This window comes from Suricata suricatta, chromosome 8 (genome assembly GCF_006229205.1).
Source record: "Suricata suricatta isolate VVHF042 chromosome 8, meerkat_22Aug2017_6uvM2_HiC, whole genome shotgun sequence".
In the NCBI taxonomy this organism is placed as follows: domain Eukaryota; kingdom Metazoa; phylum Chordata; class Mammalia; order Carnivora; family Herpestidae; genus Suricata; species Suricata suricatta.
Genome location: NC_043707.1, coordinates 114,736,703 through 114,763,306, shown reverse-complemented (window position 1 = coordinate 114,763,306; position 26,604 = coordinate 114,736,703). Strand labels below are relative to the sequence as shown.

The 26,604-nt window shown below is 50.7% G+C and overlaps 1 protein-coding gene across 3 annotated transcripts; it reads right to left on the bottom strand.

Moving 5' to 3' along the window:
• Positions 1–10,173: 10,173 nt before the first annotated feature.
• On the bottom strand, positions 10,174–26,260 carry TRAPPC3 (trafficking protein particle complex 3). Of its 3 annotated transcripts, none has more exons than XM_029949228.1 (5): positions 26,140–26,260; positions 12,922–13,019; positions 12,576–12,675; positions 11,354–11,536; positions 10,174–10,894 (listed from the first exon to the last, which is right to left on the bottom strand). In XM_029949228.1, exons 1-5 carry the CDS (start codon positions 26,221–26,223, stop codon positions 10,775–10,777), a joined length of 585 nt encoding a protein of 194 aa, XP_029805088.1. In that variant the 5' UTR covers positions 26,224–26,260; the 3' UTR covers positions 10,174–10,774. The 3 variants fall into 3 exon arrangements, with proteins under 3 accessions (XP_029805088.1, XP_029805089.1, XP_029805090.1); XM_029949229.1 differs by lacking the exon at positions 26,140–26,260 and adding an exon at positions 21,073–21,240; XM_029949230.1 differs by lacking the exon at positions 26,140–26,260 and adding an exon at positions 20,485–20,641.
• Positions 26,261–26,604: the final 344 nt, after the last annotated feature.

Genomic DNA, 26,604 nt, shown 5'->3' with positions numbered 1-26,604 from the left:
GCAAGCTGAGACCCCACACACCCGCGCGTTCCCTTTCATCCTCACGCACCCTGTATCTGGGCCCGGGCCCCTGCCTGAGAGGGCTACCGTCTAGGGGGACACAAACCTGCCACTGAGAAGGAGGGCGTGGGGTGGTCAGTGCGGGCACGGGGCAGCACAGGAGTTATGGCTCATAAATGAGCGGTTCACGAAGGCTTCCTGCAAATGGTGACTTAAGCCGAGGGTGGAGGGCTTGAGGCCCTCAAAGGAAAGGGAGGAGGAGCAGTCCTGGGCTGCACATTAGGGCTTAGGGAGGTGAGACTCTGCGCTCAGAGGCAGGCAGGGACCGATGCTGTGCGATCTGGCAGGACACGCTGAAGCTGGTCAGACTTCACCTTCTGGGAAATGGGCAGCTACAGAAGACTGTGGCGCGGTGACGTGGTCAGAACTGTGCTTTAGAAAGAGCCCTCTGATTGTGCAGGAGACGGAGGCAGGGACACTTGTGAGGAGGCTGCTGGAATAATCCTGGCTGGTCCACGCCGGCAGACAGATAGTAGGGAGTGGAAGGAAGGGTCAGGGTGAGAGGAGTTAAGGAAGTGGAATAGGTAGGATTTGGATGTAGGGGTGAGGGGCCTGGAAGGAAGGACGTGTCAAGGACAGAGCCCAGGGAGCCCATCAAGGGAGGTGGTGGTCTGTAAGAAGGGTGTTCAGATGGACTGGCCCGTGGGACGTCCATGCAGCCAGAAGGGAAGTGAAAGTTCTGGGCTAGAGATTAGGGCCCGAGGTGACAGATGATGACTGATGGCGACCTAGACAATGCCTAGGGAAGGGGTGCAGGGAGAGGAGGAAGTCCACACCAGGACTGGGACACAGGAAAAGCTGACATTCAAAGGGCAGGCAGAGGAAGAGGGGTCAGCAAAGCAGATCCAGAAGGTAAGGCTGGGGAGGTCATGGGAAAAACCAGAAGAGCATGTGGAAGGCAAAGACAAAGTGTTTCTAGAAGGCCAGGGAGCCCCTGGGGTCAGGTGTCACAGAAGAGCATGTTTTGGGACTAGCAATGAGGGACTGGTGGCTGGGGTGGGGGGGCCAGGGCAGGGCAGGAGGCAGCCTGCAGAGGCTAAAGGAACAGTCCCAGGAGAAGTGGAGGCAGCGAGTGCAGTGGGGGAGTTCAGATGAACTGAGGCCACCCGAAGGGGGTTTGGGGTGAGGGTGTGTGTGTGTGTGTGTGTGTGTGTGTGTGTGTATGTATGTGTATTCTAAGTGAGAAACAGCCAAGCCCTCAAAAGGAGCAGGGAGGACCCATGGCAGCCTGAATCTGGGGCTGGGCCCACGTCCATCGCCCCCTCCCCCTCCTACTGCCTGCCCTCCAAGGGCCTCCCACTTTGCTGTCCCCCTGCCAAGGTACACACCAGCTGCGCCACTCCTCCGTGGGGCCTCTCGCCCTTGCCCACCGCAGATCCTGGGCCCACTCCTGTCCTACCCCTCAGACTGAGGAGATTGCAAGAGGTCTTTGGGTCTGGCCTCCCGGCCTGAGCCAGCCTGGAGGGACTACAGGGAGCTAAGCTGGGGCACTTCTCTAAGAAGGGGAAGGGGCCAGTTGGCAAGGGACCTAAAAGGACACTGGCTGGGATGGAGAACTGGGGCCCTCCCCCAGAGCTGGTGTGAGAACCAGGCCCTTGATAGGGATCAGATGGGGACTGAGTGTTCAGGAGGGGGGAGGGGGGAGAGGGGAGAGCAGAGCAGCAGGGGCTGAAAGTTGACAGCATGAATTCTGGAGTTAGACTGCCTGGTGGGGCGCCTGGGTGGCTCAGTTGGCTGAGCACCCGACTTCGGCTCAGGTCATGAGCTTGGTCCATGAGCTCAAGCCCCGTGTGGGGCTCTGTGCTGACAGCTCAGAGCCTGGAGCCTGCTTCAGAGTCTGTGTCTCCCTCTCTCTCTGCCTCTGCCCTGATTGTACTCTTTCTCTGTCTCAAAAATAAAATAAAAACATAAAAAAATAATAGACTGTCTGGGTTTAAGTCCAAGTGCCCGGCTCCCCAGCTGCATGCCCTTAAGCAAGTCACCTAACCTCTGGTGCCTTAGTGTCCTCATCTGAAAAGCTCCTAGGCTAGCTGTGAGAATTAAAGCCATTAATCTGCCTGAATGTGAGCCGTTCTTAGAGAGGGGAGGGGCAGTTAGGGAAAGGGGAGCTGGTGAGGAAAGCAGGCAGGAGGGAGGTACACCGGGGAAGGGGCTCCTACGGGCTGCGCGCACACACTGACACCCTCAGCCAGTGCCCCACAGGATGCCACCTGAGTCTCCTGACCAGCTCCATGAACCTTCCTGAGGCCCTTGGGCCTGGTTCTCGGTGGCAGACGTGGTCCTCCTCTCTGCCCCGCTGCTGAATGCCCTCCAGGGAGAGTGCTCAACTGCTTCATTCAACCCACCCTGGGAGCCACCAGTCCAGGCCCATCCTGTTGTCGCATAGCCCTGGTGTGGCACTCTCCAGGTACACCTTGGCTGCCCATCCCCCAACAGAGCCCGAGATAGTCTTGCCATGACCCTGCCACAGCTGCCTCCTTGTCCACCAGCTCTTTGCATAGCAAACTTCAAGGCAGGAAATGAATGTCCTAGAGCCAGATGTCTGAGGACTCTGCCATCAAAGCTCACCTCTGGGCTAGCCCATCCCAAAGGCCAGGGGCAATTGGTTTGTTTCTAGTGGTGTCTGGATATCAGTGGGTCAGCTCTGCCTGTGGTCACCTGCTGTGTGGCCTTGAACAACTTGCTGCCCCTCTCTGGGCTTCAGCTCCCTCAGCCATCAGAATCAAAGGCTGGCAGAGAGGCCTCAAGGACAATTCTAGGGGCACTTAGCTAGCTCAGTCAGTAGAGGGGGATGACTCTTGATCTCAGTGTCATGAGTTCAAGCCCCATATTGGGCATAGACATCACTTAAAATTTTTGTATTATTATTTTTTTTAATTTATAAAAATTTGGGGGCACTTGAGTGGCTCAGTCAAGGATCCAATTTTTTTTTTTACTTTGTTTTTATTTTTGAGAGAAAGAAAGACAGCATGAGCAGAGGAAGGTCAGAGAGAGAAGGAGACACAAAATCTGAAGACAGGCTCCAGGCTCTGCTCTAGCTGTCAGCACAGAGCCTGATGTGGGGCTCGAACCCATGAGCCAGAAGATCATGACATGAGCCGAAGCCAGACGCTCAACCGACTGAGCCACCCAGGCGCCCCAAGGATCCCACTCTTGATCTTGGCTCAGGTTATGATCTCACAGTTTTGTGGGTTCATGCCCCATGCTGGGCTCTGTGTTGACAGCTTGGGACTCTCTCTCTCTCCCTCTTTCTCTGCCCCTCCCCCACTCATGCTGTCTCTGTCTCAAAAATAAACTTTTAAAAACCCTTTTTTTTAAATTTAAAAAAATGTTTAAAAAAGGAGACTGCCCTAGACCTGAGCAGGGATATCAAATGGAGCGGGTGGTTAAAACGAACCAGGCCAGGCATGTAACCTGCTTAGCACAGCCTCTGGCAGAGCCAGCACTGGCACCCGGCCGAAGGTTCAGAGCACAGGCTGAGGAGTCAAGCAGACCTGGGTTTGGATTCCAGTTGTGCTTCTCTGTGACTGTGGGCAAGTGGCCTCATCTCGCCAAACCTCAAATTCCTCCTCTTTAAAAGAGGGATACTGAGGGGCGCCTGGGTGGCTCAGTTGATTAAGCATCCAACTCTTGATTTCAGCTCAGGTCATTTCAGCTCATGGTTTGTGGGTTTGAGCCCCGCTTCGGGCTCTGTGCTGACAGCTCAGAGCCTGGAGCCTGCTTTGGATTCTTTGTCTACCTCCCTCTGTCCCTCCCCAGCTTGTACTCTCTCTGTCTCTCTTTCTTTCTAAAATAAATAGACATTAAAAAAAGGGGTACTGATTCTCCCTAAGGATAACGGCTAACCCTTAAAGGGCTGGGCCTCCATGCCAGGCACTAGTACGAGTGCCTTATGTGGATTAACTCATTTAATTCTTACAAGAACCTTTTGAGATTGGTATTATTAGAGTCTCCACTTTGTAGATGGGAAAACTGAGGTGGAGACAGGTTAACTGACTCACCCAGAGTGACATAGCTGGGGGCAGGGACATGGGTGGGTTGGGAATTGCCTCCAGGCAGACTGGCCCCCAAGTCTACCCACTGTGTCCCAGGGCATCTTGGAAGACAGAATGAATATAACGTCTACACAGGCCGGCCGCATAGAAGTGACTCAATTAATGTGCGTAATCTTTATTACTGTTACCATGATTCTCCCATTCATTCTAAACTTCTCCTCTTGATCTGCCAATAAGAAAACTCTCTAGGCTCCAACTACTTCAGCTTGAAGCCTGGGGAGGGCCTGGATGGAACCTTCCTCTTGCCACCATTCCATCTGTCTGGCAAACTGAGGGGGGGAGGGATGTTTGCACAGATGTGTGGCTCAGGGCGTTGCAGATAGTCTGGGGAGGGGTGTGGTGCTGGTAAATTCCTGCTCCACTAGTGCCTTGGCGATTCTGCACCCCCACCTCATCCCCACCCCCAGCTCCCACATCTGCTGGAAGACGGGTGCCACAATTCCTGGGAAGTCCTCCTCTCTGTCTCCCCCTCCTTCCTTCTTCTCTAGTCGCTAGAGGCCTCTCCTACAGGACTAGAGAAATAAAGACCCTCCTGCAACCCCCACCACCCCCTCAATTCCACCCCAGGGGATCTCTAAGCCCCATCCTCAAAAATCCCAGTAATGCAGTGGAAATTAAAGTTACCTTAAATGTTCTAATCTTATAACAATTTTGCTTCAATCAACATCTAAATGTGACCACATGTGCCCAGACCACCCAGAGCCCTGGTTGGTGGCTTGGACGGGGGGAGCGGAGAGCTCCTGAAGGATGGAGGGCCGACGGTTGCTCTCAAGCATGGCCTGGCTCTGGAAAGGCTCCCTGGAGAGGAGGGCTGCAGGTCACTGGGCCTTCCCTCCGCCTTCTCCTGACCTGCGCCCTTCCTCACCTCCTGTAGGCAGGTCGGGAGCCTGGCAGACCAAGGTTGGAGTCTGCTTAAACTCTCTCCTGGATATCTGGGCTTGGGGACAGCTGGAAACTCAGACAAGTGGGGGCCAGGGCAAGCTTCATGGGCATGTCTGCCTGCGCAGTCACACAGAGCTCCTTGCTCAGACAGGCTTGGTTTGCTGTTCTGCTGGGTCATCTTGAAATTCATAATACTTTTTTTTATTGTTTCAAATGTTTATTTATTTTTGAGAGAGAGAGAGCGGAGTGAGCAGGAGAGGGGCAGAGAGAGAGGGAGACACAGACAGAATCTGAAAACAGGCTCTAGGCTCTGGAGCTGTCAGCACAGAGCCCGACATGGAGTTCAAACCCACAAACTGTGAGATCATGACCTGGGTTGAAGTCGGATGCTTAGCTGACTGAACCACCCAGGTGCCCCAGAAATTCACAATAATTTTTGAGCAAGGGGCTCTACATTCTCATTTTGCACTGAGCCCCATGAATCATGTAGCTGGTCCTGGGGGAGGGCCACCCCCCTCCCCATATGTCCACCTCACTTCATCCTCACACTCAGTCGATGCCGGCAGTAAACATTTATTGAGTGCCCAGTTTGGGCTGAGAAGCAGTACTAAATGCTTAGGGATACAGTGGTGAGCACCACAGACACGGCTGTGAGTTCACAAAATGACTCTGCACACACTCAGACCCTCATATGCCCACAAGTAGTAGTTTTGCAAGACATTTCTATACTAACAATCACGTTAATCACAACTGCCAAGTCGGGAACATTCAGAATATGCCAGGAAATTTAAATACTTCATCTTGTTTCATCTTCAAAACAGCCCATAAGGCAGGCATTATTATTAGCCCCATTTTATTTTATTTTATTTATTTTTTTAAGTTTTTTTTAATGTTTTATTTATTTTTGATACAGAGAGAGACAGAGTATGAGAGGGGGAGGGTCAGAGAGAGAAGGAGATACAGGACCGGAAGCAGGCTCCAGGCTCTGAGCTAGCTGTCAGCACAGAGCCCGACGCGGGGCTCGAACCCACGAACGTGAGATCTGACCTGAGCCGAAGTCGGAGGCTTAACCGACTGAGCCACCCAGGCGCCCCTATTAGCCCCATTTTAAACCAGATGAAAAAACTGGTGCTCAGAGTTCAACTCCTTCACTCAGTGTCATGTAATCAGTAAGGAGCAGAACCCAAACTTGCCTTTGTCTCTGGTCTACAGCCTCTTCTGTCCCTGTCTCCTCCCCACCAGACACACACTGCATTAGGCTGCTCCCCCGTGGACAGGTGCTCCCAGAATCTCCCCAGCCCCCAGCACAGGGCTGTATTTTTGTTAAGCGAAAGAGTTCATGTGCAGACACACTCTCCAAGGAATACATGGAAACAGACTGAAACCCAAACACTTACCCATGAAATACATAATTTAGAGTGTGGTGCCCAATTCTGGACTGTTTGGGTTCAAGTTCTGAATCTACAATGTGCTAGCTGTGTACCTCAGTTTTCCCATCTCTGGAATGGGCATAGGGATAAGGCTGTTGGGAAGGCTAAATGAAAAATGCCCATGAAGCACTTAGGCCAGCACTGACCAGCGTATAGTCCCTCTTCAACAAATATTAGCCGTCACTGTGATCAATGGAGTGACAGATGTCGCAGCCAGATCACCCTCTCATCCGCTGTCGCTGTGAATAACATTTTTCTGCGCTCACTCACACATGCTCCCAAGCCCTCACGTCCTCCTCCCTGCCCTCCTCAGCCCAGCTCATGGCTGACAGTCTAGGCGCCCGGGGCCAGGAAGGAAGAGCAGCTGCTTCTCTGGGCGTCCTCTGGGGCTCCGGGCTGGCCCACATGTGTGGTGCAGAGCGAGGGTGCCGCTCCTCAGCAGTTCTGGGTCCATCAGAGAGGGCTTCCCAGAGGAGGCCTTCACCCAAGCCAGTGAAGTCTTACCAGGTGAGTAAGATGGTGCCGCCTTATGCCTTGGCTCCCTCCACTGTCCCTCGAAACAACCACCCCCTAACTTCTTCTGCAGCGCTCTCCCTTCACCCCCTTCCCCACAGTAGAAACTTTCCTCTCCTCCTGCCAGGAGCATAAATTGCCCCCAGGAATGCGCTGTGTCTCACAGCAACCCTGGCAGTGGCCCTCGGCTGTCCTAGGGTCAGGCCTGGCTCTACATCAAAGGCTGGGGAGCGGTAACAGCGAGGCTTCTCGCCTGCCGCCACCGCCACCCCCCTCCCCAGCCCTCTGGCTTCCAGGGAACAGCACATGGTAGCACTTAAGCTCTGAGAGAACCAGAGGATGCCTTTCCTGCACCAGCACCCCCAACCATCCACAATGAACTACTTGTTAGGAGACTATTTTAATTTCACTTAATGCAATTTCTGTCCTGGGCCTCTGTTGCCACCTCCTTCTCTGGATGCCCAGTACAAATATAGGGGAGGCCAACTCACCAGGGGAAGGTATAACCTAAATATGGAAATGCCACCAGAGGGGGTGTAGGGCAGGAATAGGACTCTCTTACATAGGACTTTCTTACAGAAGTGAAGTTCTGGAAATTCTGGGGCGGAGTTCATGCTGGTGCTCCGGTCTCCGCTCAGGAAGATGGGGGGCGGATGAGGGGAGGGCTCAGAGCTAGCTTGTGCAACTGAGGTCAGCGTGAGAGTTTGCGGTATGACGGGGGCCACACACTTCTTTGCCAAAGTGCTCTAATGCTCTGGGTTCAGTGGGCAGGCCCTCACCCTCACTTGGCCTGGCAGCATGTACACTTTGCTGTCAGATCCTGTGGGAGTGACTGGGGAGAAGGGGACGCAGCCAGGTTCTGATCAGCCTCTGAGATTTGTTCCATCAGGTGCATCTTCTAGCAAATTATGAAAACCTGGGATCCAACGGTCCCCCTGGGACAACAGAGTGGTGACCTGGAGACCCCTGGTGGACAAAGGCTGAAGCGCAAGGCCTTTCCTTTGAGCTCTGAGGAGCCAGAGCCAAGCCCAAAGGCCACCAGCATGGACTCCGCCCCAGAACTTCCAGAACTTCGCTTCGACCCAGGCTGCTGACCTCATTATTCAGCCCCCCTGCCATAAAGCCAGGCAGACCTGCCCCATCTTGCTTGGGAGGGCATGCCAGTCCATCTCAGAGAAAAGGGAATGGCCCTGTCTGGCAGGGCTGTCCCGGCCTCATAGTAAGCTTGAGGGGTATATAACCCACAATGAACTAACTCCAGAGGGGTGGGGGGATGGGGCCCCCGAGGCTAGGTTGCTGGGACTTGTGTGTTTAGCTCATTTGGGAGAGGTGATGAGGTGATGTTCAAAACAGCTCCGCAGTCCCCAGCCCCTCCCTTCCCTCAGCCTCTGCGTGCACAGCACACAATTGTAGGGTTGTCGTTGGGAAAAATCACTAAGGGGGCTGTGTTTCCATAGTCCTCTCTGTAATACTCAGTAATGCTGCCCATGGTTTAACTCTGGGAAAGGAAGTGTCTAAAACCTCGTGGCATACAGGCGGCTGCTGGGAAGTAGGTGTGGGGCTACAAGAGTAAGGGTAGAGCCCCCTGGAGGAGGGAAGGGTGGTGCTGCTCACTTCCCTCGGCTGAGCCCAGGCTTCTGCACTGGGGTGCTTGCCCTGGGGCCTGAAATTGTACCTGGAGGGGGAAGTAAAGATGCTCAGAGAAAGACAGGATCCCAGAGGGAGCCTCCTGATACTTGGGAACACAAAAGTGACCCCCCCCCCAACTTGGTGGCCTAACCCAGGCCGGGGGGAGGCAGGTCGTGTGCAAACTGCCCTTGTTACTGGCGGCCCAGAACCTTGGTTCTAACCTACACACTTCTCGCACAATGCATCATCTCAGGCCTGTGGGCTAACCTTGAGAAAAGCCCGGAGACCCCATTTCCCCCCAGCAAGCTGAGTATCTGGACCTCAAGGCCCGAGGCTGTCTCCAAGAACAGTGCTGCCAATAAGGCCTGACAGCCTCGAATCCCTCCCTTGAAAAGCGATCCTAACTTCTGTAAGGCTGGGAGATGAGGCTGCAGGGCTGCTCCCCTCCCCCTCTGTGTGAACGAGGCATCCCAGTTAAGAACATGGGCTTTGTGCCCTAGCTTCTCCGCTCGGTGGCCTGTAAGACTTTGGGCAATTTAGTAGTCTTCCCTCTAAAAATGGAATTATCGTGGGAGCACCTAGGTGGCTCAGTTGGTTAAACATTTGACTCTTGGTTTCAGCTCAGGTCATGATCTCACAGCTTCATGAGTTCAAGCCCTGCATCGGGCTCTGTGCTGGCTCTGGGAGCCTGCTTGCGATTCCCTCCCTTCCTCCCTCTGCCCCTCCCCCATCTGTGATGTCTCTGTCTCTCTCGAAATAAACTTAAAAAAATTTTTTTAAATAAATAAAAATGGAATTATTGTGAATAATGGAATTATTGTGGATTAGGTAATGCAAAGTATTAGTACAACGTCTGACACATGGTAAGCACTCAAAAAATACCAATATCAGAGGTTTAACTTTCCTGTGACTTCATATCCCCTCTAGACACGACTTCTTTATAGCAAAACTCCATGAAAGAAAAATTTGGTGCCCTTAGACCTCTTTCATCCTCTCAAATCTTTTCCAATCCAGCTTTCACCTCTTTATTATTTTTTAAAAATATGTATTTATTTTGAGGAGGAGGGAGCTGGGGAGGGGCAGAGAGAGAGAAGCCCATGCAGGCTCTTTGCTGTCAGCACAGAGCCAGAGGCGGGGTTCGATCCCATGAATCGTGAGATCATGACCCGAGCCGAACTCAAGAGTCGGATGTTCAAGTGACTGAGCCACCCAGGCACCTCTATTTTTAAGTAAACTCTATGCCACATGTGGGACTCAAACTTGTAACCCTGAAATCAAGAGTCACATGCTCTACTGAATGAGCCAGCCAGGTGCCCCCTCGCCATTCTTAACAAGGTCTCTCTAGCCAATCCTTCCAATTCGGTGGCCAAAAAGCTCAAGGTCATCCATTTTAGGTGTGCCTGGGGTAATGGTCTTCTTCTAGATTTTGCTAGATAATAGACCCAAAGTGACTTTGAAGGGGTATTTGCTCCCAGGCTTCCCAGACTCCCTGGTCTGCGGTGAGAAGCCATGCCTAGACCAGGTAAAAGCAAGGCAGGGCCCAGGAACTTACTGGGTCTCCTCACTCCACTGCAATAAAATTCCAGAAAGAAAACAGGACATGATTAGAATTTCACTTAAGAATGTGTCTTTATTGAAGAGTTTGTAAGAAAAAAGGACGGACCCTCTGTAAAAAGAGGAGATGTTGCCTCCGAACAGCAGGGAGGAATGAGACCTGGGTGGCTTCCCAGAAGTCAGTGTTTCCAGCACAGCTCCCCTTTCCTGGCAAGCACTAGAGTGTGTCACATCCGACCAGTAATTCCTATCCACCCCTCTCAGCCTCTCCTCCCCCGTCCCACAACCCTGGATTCCCCACAGCCATTCGCCAATGGCTTTCTGAAGGCCCAGGAATAGATGTACTAGGCTTGCCTCTTAATGGGGTCAAAATGAATTTTGCTTTGGAAAATTCAAACAGGAATGTAAAATCGTGGAGCTCTTTCTAGTCCAACCAACCCCTCCGAAGGGAAAGGGAGCAAAGTTTCCCTCCTGAATGTGCACACTTGTGGGGTAAATGGACTAGATCCCAGTCTGCTCTTTATTAGGATGGAGGATGGAAATAGAAGAATACTAACAACCGTGTTAAAAGAGTCACTGAGGGCAGAGGGAGCTCTGGGGCTTCTGATTCCAACAAGTGCTCCTGCCAGCTACCCAGAAGTCCTAGGGATGTCACTCCTCTCCAGCTGGGAGGTTGTCCTCAATCCGTCTGATGAACCTCATCCGGATTTCTGTCACACCGTCTCCTTTCAGGGTGTCCTGGACAAACTTGGCCTCCACAGCCATCTGGACCTGGGGGACAGTGGGAAATTGAAGGGGCAGGTTCCTAGCCGCGACCTCTGGGGAAACACAGGGGACAGGACTGTAACTGACTCATCCATGGCGGTCCAAACAAGGGGGCTGGTTTCTCACAGGGACAAGATTGCCAGTTTGTGTTCCCTTGTAGAAAGCCCTGGTCCTGATCCGTAAGGCTGACTTGGCAAAGAACACCCGCAAATGAGACTGTTACCCAAATAAGCCAATCGGGGAATACCCTGGGCTTTGGGGGCTGACAGCACTACTAGCAGCGAGGATCCTCACCATGTAGAAACATCCACCTTGGATCCTATGCTCAGCAGCGTCACATCTCAGGCAGCAGGGTGCTGAGGTGAGCCAAAGGCCTTTCTTTCCTCTCCTCCCCTCATTCATTCAAACCTTTAGCAAGCCCCTACTACACTTCAGGGGTCCCAGAAGGTAAAGAGCTGCACTCACCATTTCCAAGGCTCCCCGTAACACCCCACACAAGAGATTGGAATAAATAAGGGATGAGTGGTTATCAGGAAGTTCCACAAAGTCCACCAAGGGATTATTTTCCAAAATAAGGGAGAATTCGTCACCAGCTGGGCTCCAATTGGTGATGCTTGGAGTGATGCCCAGGTACATCTTGAACGCCACCTGTCAGGGGACACACGACAGCACCATGGGGTACAGGAGTAGGGGCTGCACACCAGGGAAGGTGATGGGACTGGCAAAGGAGAACTAAGCGGCTTGGGAACAAAACTGTGGCCTTTGCAAAACACTGGAGCTTTAGGTATTCAGGACAAAACAGGCAAAGCATCTCGGCACAAGTCCACACCCCTCTCCTTCAAGGCGTCGTACAATTAGGCAACTTGCTGTCCATCTACACTTCTCCTGACAGGGGCGGCTTCTTGGAACCCGCACGAGAGGCCCCGGTCCACTTCCCTGTCCTCTGTGCTACTTGACTCCTTCTTGAAAGCAAATATGAGTCACTGCAGCAGAATCACTCTGAACACATCCTTCCCTCTATCTACCCTCCTGATTCCAAACCCTCACACTGTCTCTTCACTGTCAACTCTGTAGGATTTGGGCCAGTGTGCTCTATACAGAAAGAACCAACCTTTTGGTAACAGACGCCACAAAGCTAGAGGTGTTTTATCATTTAGCATTAATGGTACAATACACAATGCTAATATTACCAATACTGACCACTTACTATAAGCACCCTAAGTGCATTTGTTTTACTTGAATGCTCATGTTCATTACTTCCTTTACTTCTTATTACAACTACTCTGTGAGGCAGCTCTTATTTTCTTCTTTTAAATACAAGTGGTAATTAAAAGGTTAAAAGTAACTTACCCTTAACTGGTAAGTACTGGAGCCAGAATTTGAAGCCAGGTTTGTCTCAATCCACAGCCTGTATTCTTAACCTCCCACGCTCCTCTGCTACATTCACAGTCGAGGCGATCTGGCTTTGATTTCAGTGGGGCTTTCATCCACAGGGATGATCCCAACCACTCTTCCCTTTTCATAATCTGCGCTATTCCCAAACCACCAGGAAGACTTCTTTGGCCTAGACAGCTGCCTAACTAGTGTTTTGGAATACTAAGGACCTGTCTTAGGGAGATGGAGAGTGTGGTAAGCAGTGCCTCCCAATGACATCCTTCAACACAGCCAGGTGGCCCAGGGTAATGACCTTGGCAATGACATCTGCAGTTTCCCGAAAGTCGTGGCACCTTCCGACATTTGACCGTGCCAAGAAATCTTCAATCAGTCGGACTCCAATGTTATAGCCCCTGGGAAGAAATTGAGAGAAACAGGCTATATTATGGGGTATGAAGGCCTTATGTCTGAACATAAGGCTGCTAGTGGTAAAGGGAAAATAGGAGACAATCCCAAAACATCCCAATATAGGAGCTCATTGGAAACTGTATCCAAACTGTTGGTTACAAGAGAGGATCCTGTTCTGGGCTCTTAAGGACCATGTAGATGGTGCACCGGGGAGCCCCATTCTGGTCTTTCCCACAGAGGAGCTCACTCACATTTTATCCAGCTGTTTATTCACATCTTCATCATTTTCATAGTCCTTGCACAGCTGGGTGACCAGAGCCCCATAGGTAAGGGTGAAAAGCTCGGAGCTCTAAAAGAGATTCAAAAGATGGTCAGAACCAAGATGCACAAAAAACAAAGTTTATGGAGTCTAGTGTCGGCCTCAGTGCAGCTGTCAGGGTTCAAAGGAGGGTCATCTGTGTCTGGTGGGACAGAACAGCTCCTCTATGGAGTGCCAATGAGTGTGGCTCTCCGGGGTCAAGGAGGCAGAGCTTCAGCCAGACCCACTACAGAACAGGCTGTAAAAGGCCCTTCATGCATGGAGTCACTCTTCCAGCATATCAAGGTGGGTTTCTGCTAACTCAGGACCCCACCACAGCTGCCAAGCTAAGCATGGGTCACCAGATCTGGGGTGGGAACAGCAGTCCTCCACTAGATACCATGACAGACAGACCTGAAATGGACACTTACAGATTAGCGTCTGTATGTTAGCAGATGTGACCAATGGCTCTCCACACCTAAGAATGTCTGGGGTGTCCTGGCCTAAAGTTCAACTGCACTCGCAGTGCCCCACCCAGGAGCAGCAGGGACCCAGGGGCCTTGTCTGTGGGGAGAAAGGAAGGCCTAGACAAAGTCCACTGCACTGATAACCTCCCTCCTAAGTCACCAAAATAAGGAAAAATAATGTTTCTCTTGACACAGAGCGAAATTGTTTCCAGGAATGGAGTCCAATCTTTTGTGTATCAGGAACGCTATCCTAATCTGGGCTGGTTTCTACCACAACCACAGTTAAATCACAGAATCCCTTTCTCGGATAAAGACTCCCATCAGCTACCTACCAAGAAACAGAAATGTGGAAGGGGAAAGGGTGACAAACACCATGACTACAGAATGAAAGTAGGAGGTCAGGAGGCACCGACGGAGCTAAACATAGAGAAAACATGCTAACAGCACATCTGGAGCGATGGATTCACACAGAAGGCAGGCTGAAAGATCAAGTCAGCCACCCAACCACTGCCTTCTGAGTAGAAGCTGGTCAAACTTGGGGCGGAGCACCTTTCTGTCCTCATGTCTGGGGAAGAAAGTGCAAGTAATGTTAAGGCCCAGGCTCTCAGGACCTCAGTGCTCCTCACCCCGTCCCCCTGGCCTGGTGCTGAGGTCACTGCAAGAGTGATAATGTGAACCTTCTGCTCACACACTGCCTTCTACTTTTCATCATCTCATTTTCCACCCCACAATAATTCTGCAAAGCAGAAAGGGCAGGGACTAATCTCATTTTAGAGATGAGGAAAAGTGAGACTCAGAATGATTAAGTAATCTACCAAGGACAAACAGCTAATTATTTAATTTTTTTTTAAATGTTTTATTTGTTTTTGAGAGAGAGAGAGAGAGCGTGAGCAGGATAGGATCAGAGAGAGAGGGAGACACAGAATTGGAAACAGGCTCCAGGGTCTGAGCTGTCAGCACAGAGCCTGAAGCGGGGCTCGAACCCACGAATGGTGAGATCATGACCTGAGCCGAAGTCGGAAGCTTAACCGACTGAGCCACCCAGGCGCCCTGAAACAACTAATTATTGACAAGAGTAATTCTGGGAGACCAAAAACACGAGTTTCTAAGCCAGTATCATTCTACCCACTGTTCCCCACAAGTGCAATATTAATAAACCCCCTAAGAAACAACAAAATACTTAGCTGCACTAGGGAGTCAAAGAGAATCAGTTTCAGAACCAGGAAGCTTTTTGAACTAAACTAAAACAGTCAGATCAGGGTGTCTCCAAGAGACCATTTACCAAATATGGCAATTAAGGGGAAGCTATTAAGGAGGCCAACGATTTTTTAGTAAAGTTAAGGGTTTGGCACTAGAATGGCTTGGACATGAATGGATGGAGACAATCCAGCAGTTACCAGTCTATCGAGCTGGCACCACTGCATTAAATCAGGAGAGCTTTCCTTCCATTATTAATGAGCCTTTGGATAGAGACTTCAATGGCCTCAGCCCACCATAACGCGAGTAACATGCATTTCATGATGTTATCAAGTACCTTATACATGGAGCAGCCCCCAATTTACCAAAAAAAAAAAAAAAAAAAAAAATCAAGGTTCTAAACAGAACTGTCCATGGTTACAGAATCAATATGCCTGGGATCTGGGAATAAGATTCCTGACCTAGGTTCTCCACACTTTCTCTTAATTTGCGATTCTGTCTCCATCTCTGATTATGAACCAAGCCCACTCGAAGAGCATGCAATGTAAATATATAACTTAAAGGTCTTCGTACCTTAAAAATAGGAGTGGAGCTGTGACACAGAAAAAAGTCACCCATTCAATGTTCACTATGTACCAGGGACTATCTAATATTGAACAAAATATGTGGTTTGCCAGATGATGATAAGAGCGATGGACAAAAAGCCAGCAAAGGATACACATACACAGGCAGAGAGAGAGAGAGACAGAAAGAGAGAGTGAGAGAAAGAAAAAAGAGAGAAGGGGGGTGCAGGGAGAGAGAAAGAGGTGTCAAATAAGATAGTCAGAGACCTAGTAAGGTTATATTTTTGCAAAGACCTGAAGGAAGTAAGGATATACCATAAGATACCTGCGTGAAAAGATTCTAGGAAGTGTAAAGACACTGATATGGGAGTATGTCTGCCATGTTTGAGAAACAGGTAAGACACGAATGTGATTTGACAGGAATGAACAAAAGAGAAAACAGAAGAGGAAAACAGGTTACTGCTGACCTGAGTTTTCAGTCCTTGTGACCCTTATAAAAGGTTCCATGGGACCTTAAAGGTCAGCTAATTCAACCAATCCAACTTCTTCAGTGAACACAATAACCACATTCTCCCTCACGACAAAAACATGGGTCCCTTCTGCAACATTTCTACCTTCAGTGCTAAAATTACGTTTAATAATCATGGCCATTTACATTTATAAAATGTTCAGAATGCCTTCACAGATAGTCTTTCATTAATCCTAGTAACAACCATGAGGCGTTAGCAGAACAAACATCATCCACCCCTTTCACAGGTGACAGGTTAAGTAACCGAGGCCGAATCTTCTTAATAGTGGAGCACTGTCCTGTAAAAAGTTGTGTCATCAAAGCCAGCTTTTAGTATCAGTTTTTTCACATCTGTACGATGGTGACAATACTACCTGCCCTTGAGGGTGACAATGAGATGCATACAGGGCACCTGCTGCACAGTACCTACACAAAAGGTACAGTCCCTACAAAAGCAGATGCTATTTTTTATTCTTAAACTAGTTCTCTGCAGTGTGCTGGCAGAGTACCCCGAACAGGTTTAAGGAGGGAGATTTTTGAATCAATATAAAGAACTTTGTAACAACTAATAAGACATATAGAAAGAATACTGGGTTTGTGAGATGCATGGGTGGCTCAGTTGGTTAAGCTTCTGACTCCTGGTTTTGGCTCAGGTCATGATCTCGAGGTTTTTAAGTTCAAGACCTGCATCAGGCCCTGTGCTGACAGTGCAGAGCCTGCTTGGGATTCTCTCTCTCCCCTTCTCTCTGCCCCTCTCCTGCTCATGCTCTCCCCGTCTCTCTCAAAATAAATAAACAAGAAGGGGAGGGGAGGGAGGGAAGAATGGAGAAAGACTACTGGGTTTGTAGTCAGAAGACCTGATTCTGAGTCTGGACTGCCACTTACTAGCTGTGGGATTTTAGGTAAGTCACTTCACTTTGTTAAAGCTCAATGTCCTCACACAAACGCGGTTCCCAGTAAAATCTATCATGCTGATTACAGGATTGTTGGGACGATCTAATGAGATAACGAACTTAAGTTGCTTTGCAGACCAAGAAACCACAGATCTCCAAGTACTAGAGGCACAACCTGAGCAGAGCAGGTCAAGCCACACCCCACTTCCGGTGGGCTACTGCACTTGATGGTTTTCAAAAGCCTCTTCAGTTAGCGCCCCAAAGAAATCTTCCTACAGGGGCTGATGTTGGAGCTAACGCTCCAAGAGTCCCATTTACTATTTTTATCAACACAAATAATTCAGTGTGACTGCCCCCAGCAGCTGGGAACGAAGGTCAGTAACGGGAGGGAGTCTGTCCCTCTTTCTTACCCATCAGCCTCCTGTCGTGGAGATTCGGAGTGCTGCTACTGAGGTGGTAACTCACCTCACTGGACCACAGAGCCACTGGGGTTGGGTTACTAGCAACACAACGCAAAATAAGGCTGGGTTTGACTGTCCATGGACTTCAAGACCCAGACACCGTACAGACACACAAAGGCTAATACCTGTACAAACAAGGATGCTTGCTAGCTGACATTTACTGAGTGCCAAGTGCGTGAAGTGCACTGTCACACTGCGAGCTTTTCATGCATGATCTCAATTAATTCTCACAACAACCGCACGATAGATGCTATTGCTACACTTTCTAATCTATTCTTTATTTTAAATACAGTGAAACTGATGCTTATGACAATGAAGCAGGTCACACAGCAGTTAGGCCAGGACAGTACTATACCCCTGTGTCGTACACTTTTCTGCCTCTCTCACGGCATGTGCTTCTCAAGGCTAGGGACTAGGACTGCATCTCTGCATTTCTCCCCACAGCTAGCACAGAGCTCCCCTTATAGTTAGGGCTCAGGATAAGTTTGCCAGACACACGGCCATTTCTGTCCACACAGACTAAAAGCAGAGGTCCTGTTCCTTGAGTATATTAATCATTTAAGTCTTGGAGGGTTTAAGTGGGAACACAGCAATCAGCAGAAGGTTGGGCCAACTGGGCAGAGTGATGCTAGAGGGGAGACTCCCCAGGCGGAGAGGAGCATACCAAAATCAGGTGGCCACAAAGAGGATCATGTGACAGGCCCTTAAGTAGGACCAGCAGGAAGTGAGAGGGTGCACCAAACCTTCATGTCATTCATTCACTAAAATATTGATTCCCTAGAGTCAAGCTTCGTTCTAGATGCTGGGAATAGGGTAGTGGACAGAACAAATCCCTGCTCTGGTGGTTACATTGTCATTGGGGAGACTGAAAATAAACAAGTATGTAATTTATAATAAAATAGCGCCATGAACAAAGACAGAGTAAAGTAAGAGGATAGAAAACTAGTCAGGTAGTCAGGGAAGGCCTCTTCAGAGGTGACATCTGAGTAACCATGAATGAAGTAGGGAGTAGCTACATGAGGGTTAGTTAGGGAGAAGGAAGTTCTAAGCAGAGACACTAGTACTTGCAAAAGCCTTGAGGCAGGAGTGTGCTGCTCTCCTCCCTAATTCTCCCACTCACCAAAGCAGAGTGAACACGGGGGGGTCAAGGGTGGAACCTGGAGGTTCCTGTTTAAAATGGTACTGGGGCGCCTGGGTGGCTCAGTTGGTTAAGCGGCTGACTTCAGCTCAGGTCATGATCTCGTGGTTCATGGGTTCAAGCCCTGCATCGGGTTCTGGACTGTGAGAGCTCAGAGCCTGGAGTCCACTTCAGATTCTGTGTCTCCCTCTCTCTCTGCCCTCCTCTGCTCACGCTCTGTCTCTCTGTCTCTCAAAGATAAATAAATGTTAAAAAAAATAATTAAAAAATAATAAAAATAAAATAAAATAAAATGGTACTAAAGAGGCGCCTGGGTGCCTCAGTCAGCACAGAGCCTGCTTTGGAACCTCTGTCTCCCTCTCTCTCAAATAAACATTTATAAGTTAATTAATTAAATAAATGGTATTAAAGATTTCAATAGGGATTTCAGGTGGTTTTTAAAAAAAATTTTAATGTTTTATTTTATTTTATTTTTTCAAAGGAATTTTTCTTTTTCTCTTTTTTTTCTTAATTTTTAAATGTTTTTTATTTATTTTTGAGAGACAGAGACAGCACGAGCAGGTAGGGTCAGAGAGAGAGAGGGAGACATAGAATCTGAAGCAGGCTCCAGGCTCTGAGCTGTCAGCACAGAGGCTGATGCGGGGCTCGAACCCACGAGCCGTGAGCTGACCTGAGCTGAAGCCGGACGCTTAACCAACTGAGCCACCCAGCCGCCCCTGTTTTATTTTATTTTTAAGAAGAAACAGACAGCGTGAGCAGGGGAGGGTCAGAGAGAGAGGGAGACACAGAATCCAAAGACAGGCTCCAGGCTCTGAGTTCTGAGCTAGCTGTCAGCACAGAGCCCGACGCGGGGCTCAAACCCACAAACCATGAGATCGTGACCTGAGCTGAAGTCAGATGCTTAACCGATGGAGCCAACCAGGTGCCCCAGTACCTCTCTTTTAGCAAACAAAAACAAAAAACAAAAGCCTTGTAAGATTTTAACCTGGGACTGAGCCACCCAGGCGCCCCTAGGGATTTCAGGTTTATAAAAAAGTACAAAACAAGACTAAGATATGAAAACTAAGCATCTCCTCATATCTTAGGAAAAGAAAGAGGAGGGGCGCCTAGGTGGCTCAGTTGGTTAAGTGTCCGGCTTCAGCTGAGGTCATGATCTCGCGGTTCGTGGGTTCAAGTCCCCGCATCAGGCTCTGTGCTGACAGAGCTAGCTCAGAGCCTGGAGCCTGCTTCAGATTCTGTGTCTCCCTCTCTCTCTCTGAGCCTCCCCTGCTCGTGCTGTCCCTGTTTCTCAAAAATAAATAAAAAACATTAAAAAAGTTTTTTTTTTAAAAAAAGGAAAAGAAAAAGGAAACAAACATTTGCCATGTCCCATACATTGAACAGTTATCTCACTTAATCTTAAGTAGGCATCATCGTCCCCAATTTATAGATGAGGAAACTAAGGACCAAATAAGTATGACTAGAGAATTACAACAATGTCCATGCTTTTATCCCTAAATGACAGTTTCCTAGCAAAATATACCCTGTTTTTCTTTTTCTTTTAAACCCTTGATATTTTCTCCAAAACAGAAATTCTTACCCTGTGATCCACGAAGGATTTTCAGGGAGCCCCAAAATCCCTCCAAAATGTAAACAAGTATCAATGTACATGTTTGTTAATTTAATATTTCTCAAGAGCCGCACCTGGGTGGCTCAGTGGGTTAAGCGTCTGACTCTTGGTTTCAGCTCCAGTCACGATTTCACGGTTTGTGAGTTCAAGTCCCATGTAGGGGTCTGCGCTATCAGGGTTTCTCTCTCTCTGCCCTTCCCCTGCTCACACTCTTGCTCAAAATAAATAAACAAACAAACAAAAATCAATCTGGGGAGATCCATAGGTATCAGCAGCTTCTGGGGGAAAAAAAAAAGTTAAGTACTACTTTGGAGTATTAGGCCTTCCTGCAGCCCATTTTTGGCGGCCGTTCCTAGTGTAAGATGCCAACGTATAAGGGATGTTTAATCATCCTGTTAGAGCTGAGTGCCAACAAAGGGCCCCTCATGTAGTTTCTAAATTGGGAAACAAGACAGACAGCATGGGCAATTCTGGAGGAGGTAAGAATATGGCAAAGAAAAACACCTGCCAAGAGGTCCCCTTAATTTGGAGAAAAGCGTCATCTACCTTACTTTCCAGGTCCAGCTGCCAACTGTAACCAAACTTTACCAGACTACGCGGTGTCCCAATATTCCCGGGGCAAGAAAGGCCCTCCTCCCCTCCATGCCCCACCCTCTCACTTACAGCCTATGCCGGCCCACCTCTCACTCCTCCAAATGAAAGTTCCTTTCTGGCAGTATCCGTACCAGAGCGACTCTTACAATGCCCAGAGCGTAGTGCGAGAGACAGTAGGGCCTAGCAGTCTGAAACCTGGAAGTTCTAGAGACATGTGTTCAGATCCTAACTCTTCCTAGCTGTAAATTTGGGGAAGTTATGTAACCTCTCAGAGCTGTAAAACTGCGGTAACATTATCCACCTGAGAGAGTTACTCTGCGAATTAAATGAGACCATGTACGTGAAGCGCCTGGCCCAGTGCCTAACGCACAGTAAGAGTAATAGTGGTAGTTGCTATTATTACCGTCGTCCTTGTAGGTCTAGCACAGCGGTTTTCACGCGTCGGGGGAGGGGTCTCTAAAGCAACTCCAGCGGCCCTGCAACCTGCTTGAGGCCCGGGACGTCCCCGGCGTGACTCTCCCCTCCACACCCACAGGCAACCCCCTCCTCCCGCCTTCGGGGAAAACCACTCTGCGCTCATAGGCGGCCTTTTTCCAACTGCGCCCCGCGCCGGGCCCCTTCCCCAAAACGCCTCCATTCCGCCCTGCCCGCCGAGGTCACGCGCTCCGAGTTACCATTTTCTTGCTCTCGGTGCCACGGTTCGCCTGCCTAGACATGGTGCCGGCCGCCGGACCCCGCCTCGCCACAGACCCGCTCAGCGACCCTTTTGGACACCGCTCGACCCAGTCGCGGCCCCTCAGCCTACTGGACTGACCGACACCAACTCACCGCGCCTGCGCGGCCTGCCGCGCGGCACCACGGGATTCGTGGTCCGGCGGATGAGGATAATTCCCGCCCGATAAACGTCAGACTACAACACCCAACAGCCTCGTTAGCGGCACCGCTGGACTACAAGTCCCAGAGTGCCTCGCGCGCGGCTGAAACTCTTAGAGCCTGGATCCCCCAGGGCTACATTGTGGCCGCTGGGTGGCGTCCGGAGCTTGGGGGAATCCTGTAGAGTCCATGCACTTCCCCCTCCTCCCGCCCCCTCACCCTCACAGATGCTCCACAAATTCCTCTCTTGCTGGGTTGGTCTTGGAAAGTCCCCCTTTCGAACGAGCTTCTTCCGCTGTTGCTGCAATTCAGAGCCAGAAGCTCCCAGGATGTCCCAGAAAACTAGCTCATACACAGATCTGGCTTCTTATTGCAAAAATATTTAATGACAACCTACTGTGTGCCAAGCGTTTCGCTAGTGGTTTTCTTCAAACTGTCATCTGTCCCCACACTCCAAAAGCAGCCAGTACCTGCATCCTACCTCTGTGGCCTCATGATGGAATATCCAGTCTATTTTCTAAAATGCAGATCACTCTGTCTCCCGTCCCCTTCCCAAGAACAACTCCACTGCCTGGTCTTTGGAAAAGAAAGATCACCAGCGTTGGTAGCAGCCAGTTCTGGATTTTAATCTCAGCTTTGCCATTTTAGGCAAGTTGCTGGATCTCTTTCAGTTGTTGTGAAGATTGGTGAGACACAAGTGCAGAGCACTTAGGCACAAAATAAATGTGCATTCCCTTTCTTCCAGCCACTCTCTAAAAACAGCCCAACAGGTCCCAGAAACACCAGGGGAATGTGCTGGCCACACCCTCACCATCACCAAAGGAAGTCCTACTGTCCTTTACCATAGCTCTTTGGTTTCAGCTCCAGCCATCCCCTCTGGCTGGTCAATTAAGCAGGCTGGCCTGGGAGTCCCTGAGCACCGTCTCCTCACTTAAGCCTGGTAGCCCAACTCTGTAAGCAGCTGCATTCTAGCCCCTAGCCTTCACCATGACAACCAGCCTGCCCAGACGTGAGCCAGCCCACTGGGGAAGACTGGGGAGCCCAGGCTGCTCTGGCTAAGGCCAGTTCCCAAGATTCTCCCAGTCTCTCCCTCAGGGTGCAGGACCAATCTTCATTATACCCTTCTCCCTGTGACACAGACATTGTGGGGCCTCCCTAAAGGCAGTGACCTTTGACTCTCCCTCCTGCGTTAGTGCCTTGGCTGAGAGTTCTGAGAAGGACCGGGCTGTGTCAGGGGGGGAACAGAGATCAGCTAGCCCCCAGAGGCCAGCACAACTAGGGAAGGACCTCCACATTCCCAGGAGAGAGGACAGCTGAGGTGAAAGCTGCAGTTGGCTGGCCTGTTGGTCTGGGCTCCTCCCTGCCGGCTGCCCTTGGCTGCCCACAGAAACCTGAGTCACAGTCACAGCCAGCCGCCGACCCCACCCAGCCTGCTGTCAGGCAGGGCGGTTCTGGAGAAGCTGAAGGCGGAGCCTCTCCCTGCCCATCTTATGACCTCTGAGATTCTTCTTCTGCCTGTGATTGCTCCTTTTGGTGTCTTTTTTGCTGGGACTCCTCCTTCCAGCGCCACAAGTCCTGAATTAAGGATGAGGGTAGAGGGGCGCCTGGGTGGCCCAGTCGTTTGAGCGTCCGGCTTCGGCTCAGGTCATAATCTCACGATTTGTGGGTTCGAGCCCCGTGTCGGGCACTGTGCTGACAGCTAGCTCAGAGCCTGGAGCCTGCTTCAGATTCTGTGTCTCCCTCTCTCTGACCCTCCCCTGCTCGCTCTGTCTCTCAAAAATAAATTTAAAAAACATTAAAAATTAAAAAAAAAAAAGGATGGGGGTAGAGTCCATTTTGAGCTGATTTACAGGGTCTCCTCCCTCACTCAGATGTGAACCAAAACCACCTTAGACAGCTGCTCCAAGGGTTCGCTGTACAGCCCCCATCATTCCCCAGACCCAATCCCTCTCCACCACTGCTCAGGGCCAGACATCTCGGAACACCAGGCACCTCTCCACACCCTTGTCTCCTTCTCCCTAGAAAATAACGTAGCAGGGATAGCTCCCCATTCCTAGCAGGGACTCTAGGCAAAGACTCCTCCCAGGAATCCCATACAGTGAGCCTGTTCAGTCCTGGATCTGAGTTCTTTCCCCTCCAGTCAGTCTCCCTGTTCCTTCCCATCTCCAAGCTGGAGGAAGGGAGGCCTTATTGCCACTGGTGTCACCACTGCCCTTGAGGACCTTTCCCACCCTCAGCCCCAAGGAGTGGGCTTGGAGGGCTCCCCAGGAGAGCGGTATGGGTCTCTAACCCATTCACCATGCTGTGCCTTGGGGGTGGGGTGGGAGTGAGCGTCTGCTGTCTCTTCTCTCTGCTGCCCCCACTATGAGTCCCCTCCCACTTCCTACTTTGTGAGTGCGGAGGCAGCCTCCTGGGCCTTCCTCCTGATTCATATCTCTGTGTCAAATCTCCCTGCGATTTCCTTCACCCCTCCATCAGGTTCATCCTGCCATCAGGTTCATCCTGGACCCTGCCCCACCAAACCTAGGAGGTTGTAAATGCTCTTGTTCCTGCCCTCCCCCTAGGGGGACCAAGAAGGGGACTTATTTCTGATCCCCGTTCAGTGACCTGACCCCTAGCCCAAGCTCAGCCTGTGGTGAGAGGAACAGCTCATTCCTGCCTGTTCCGGAGGAGGAGGGGACTGCCCCGGGCGGTAAGGGAGCCACAGGAGAGCCAACAGACTTCTTTGCCTTTCACCAAAGAGGGAAAGGCAGCCTGTTGGGGCTTCAGTCCTTGATATTTCAAGTATCTCACTTGTTCCTTCTCTGGGATGTCTAATATATGGGGGGGGGCATGTGAGGCTCCCAGATGCTGTCACCCAGCTCCAAACTCGGAGATACACACATGCTCTAAACCTTCTCAGTTGCTAGAGCCTAGGATCTGCCAGGGATCCTGATCAGTTAGGGAGTAAATGGAGAGGAGCCCACTCCATCCTTCCATTTGTTTGCTTTGACAGAATCAATCACAGGACACTGGTGGACTCCTGCTTCCCCTCAGCCATGCTCCCAAGACTCATTCTGAACCCGTCAAAGCCTTCTGGGGCTGGCCTGGAGAACTGTCCATCAGGCTGGCTAACTCCCAGATGGCCTGCTGGTCCCCACCACTAGCATCTTGTGAGAAGGTACAGACGCCTCCACCCTCAGTCTAGAGAAGAGCTCCTCTGCATTGGCACCATCGACATTTTGGACCTAAGGATACTTTGTTCTGAGCATTGTGGGATATTAAACAGCATTTCTGGTGTCTAAGTACTAGATGCCAGTGAAATCTCCAGTTCTGACAACCAAAAGTGCCTCTAAACATTGCCAAATGTTCTCTGGGGGCCAAAATTGCCTCGGGTTGAGAACGACTGACATAGGCTAATACCACACACTGTCTCTTTGCAATGAGTTCCTCAAAGTCAATCCCAGATCATTAGACACAATAGAGAGTTCCCAGGTCTAAAGGAGCACTCACCCCTCCCCCTTGCAAAGAACCTTCCACAACTTCCCAAGATCGACATTCCGTAGATCATGATGTTAATGGGTATTCAGACCCTCTTATATAGACCATCCCTGGCCTATCCTTCCATCTTTAGCTACCATTTATTTCCTCCTCCACTATTCCTGAGGTCTAGCCAATGAAGGTATCTCGCCGTTCCCACCCTCACTGAAGGCCCAGGGTCTTCATCCCTGTAGTCACCTCAAGATCTACCCTAGAGGGCTCTCCCCCTGTTGGGTTCTGTTCGTGAATTTTGAGTCTAGTCACTGCCTGGCTCAGGGTAGGCCTGTTCAATTCTGGGAAATGCAGGCTCTGAGGCCTCTGACCTCACAAAGAATAGTCCTGGGTTCCATTATCTACATGGTCCTCTCACTTTGCAGATGGGACAGCTGATGACAAAGATCTGCTCCTCTGATTCTGCCTTTATCCTTAAAACTCCATCCTCATCCTCATCCTCATCATCTTTATTTATTGCACACATCTTATATGCCAGGCTCTGTGCTAAGCATCTCATCTGCATTGCCTTATTTAACCTTTACAAGGACCCCATGATTCCTCATGGTATTATCATTTTCCTGATCTTGTAGGTGAGTAAACTGGGTTTCAGAAAAGTCAAGACACTAGCTTAAGGTCAGCAGCTCCATTTGCAGGCTTTCCATCATCATCATTTTCTAATGATTTGGGGCCAGAGGGAGCACTGTTCCCTACCCAGGCCCTTCCAGGAGAGTTCAGATCCCCAACTACTCACTCCTCCTAGTCAGACTGCTCCCGGGTTGCCTGAGACCCAGACCCTTTTGTCCTCCAAACCCCTTCAAATGGCTGCTTTCTGGAACTGTTCAAAGAAGACACTGGTGGGAAAGAGGGGCAGGAGGCTAGCATCACACTGGACCTAATCTCTGGACAATGGAGAACCAGAGAACTGACCTTCTAGAGGTCAGGACAAAGGGCAGGGAGGGGGTGGCAGGGCCCAGCTGTGCCTCCTCCTTCCTCCCCTCTGTCAATCCCAGCAGCACCATCATCGATCCACCTTTCCCAGCAAGCACCCCCCAGCCCCACCCCGCGCTGCCCAGGCTGGCCGGACTTGGCTTGAGGCCCCACCTCCGCTGGCACTAACAAGGGATTGGGGGATCCACCTCGAAGAGCTGGGAAGCAGGACTATTTGGGGGAGGGGAGTCAGAAGAGGCTTACTACCTCCTCGACAGGCCACAGGGGAGAAAATCATTCCGGGGATATCCAAGGGGTCGCACGATGGGGATGGGGGAGGTTCAGGGCCAGGACCACCCAGTTTGGAGCTGGGAGGAACCCAGCAGATTAGAGACCTGGGTAAAGCATTGGTGCAGGCCTGTAATTACCCGTGAGGAGCAGGGAAGACACCAGCCGTAGGATACTGGAGGAAGGGCAGCAGCAAGGCTCCGGACCTCTCCCATCCCAGCCATCACCAGGAGAAAGAAAGCAGAGTCCTTTCAGGGGTCTCCTTGGGACCCTCCTTCAGGTCTCTCCGCATCCCCGGGGTGGATTTGATTTGAAGTGGGTTGGGGGAGAATTTAGATTTGAAGCTACCGCCAAGGCCCCAGAGCGAGGGCCTCCAGGTTCCAGGGTGGGATTGGGGGCTCCCAGCCCCGCTCCCCTCGACTCCCCCCAGTTTTAGCGGTGGGTGAGTCACCAGAGCGCTCCCTACTTAGTCTGCTCTCGCTGCGGCGCGTACCAACGCGCGGTCGCAGGGGGAGTCAGAGGCACCGGCGTCTCCGGGAGCCGTGGCGTCCCCCCAGCCAAGGCCGCAGGAGAGGCGTCCCAAGCTCGAGGGCCCGCGCTCCAGG

Excerpts from the sequence above, each read along its gene's own strand:
- TRAPPC3 (XM_029949228.1), bottom strand. The coding sequence starts at position 26,223 with ATGGCTGGGATGGGAGAGGTCCGGAGCCTTGCTGCTGCCCTTCCTCCA. Across the intron at positions 12,676-12,921 it reads AATAAACAGCTGGATAAAAT|GGGCTATAACATTGGAGTCC; the intron begins GTGAGTGAGCTC and ends ATTTCTTCCCAG. Across the intron at positions 10,895-11,353 it reads TACGGGGAGCCTTGGAAATG|GTCCAGATGGCTGTGGAGGC; the intron begins GTGAGTGCAGCT and ends ACTGTCCCCCAG.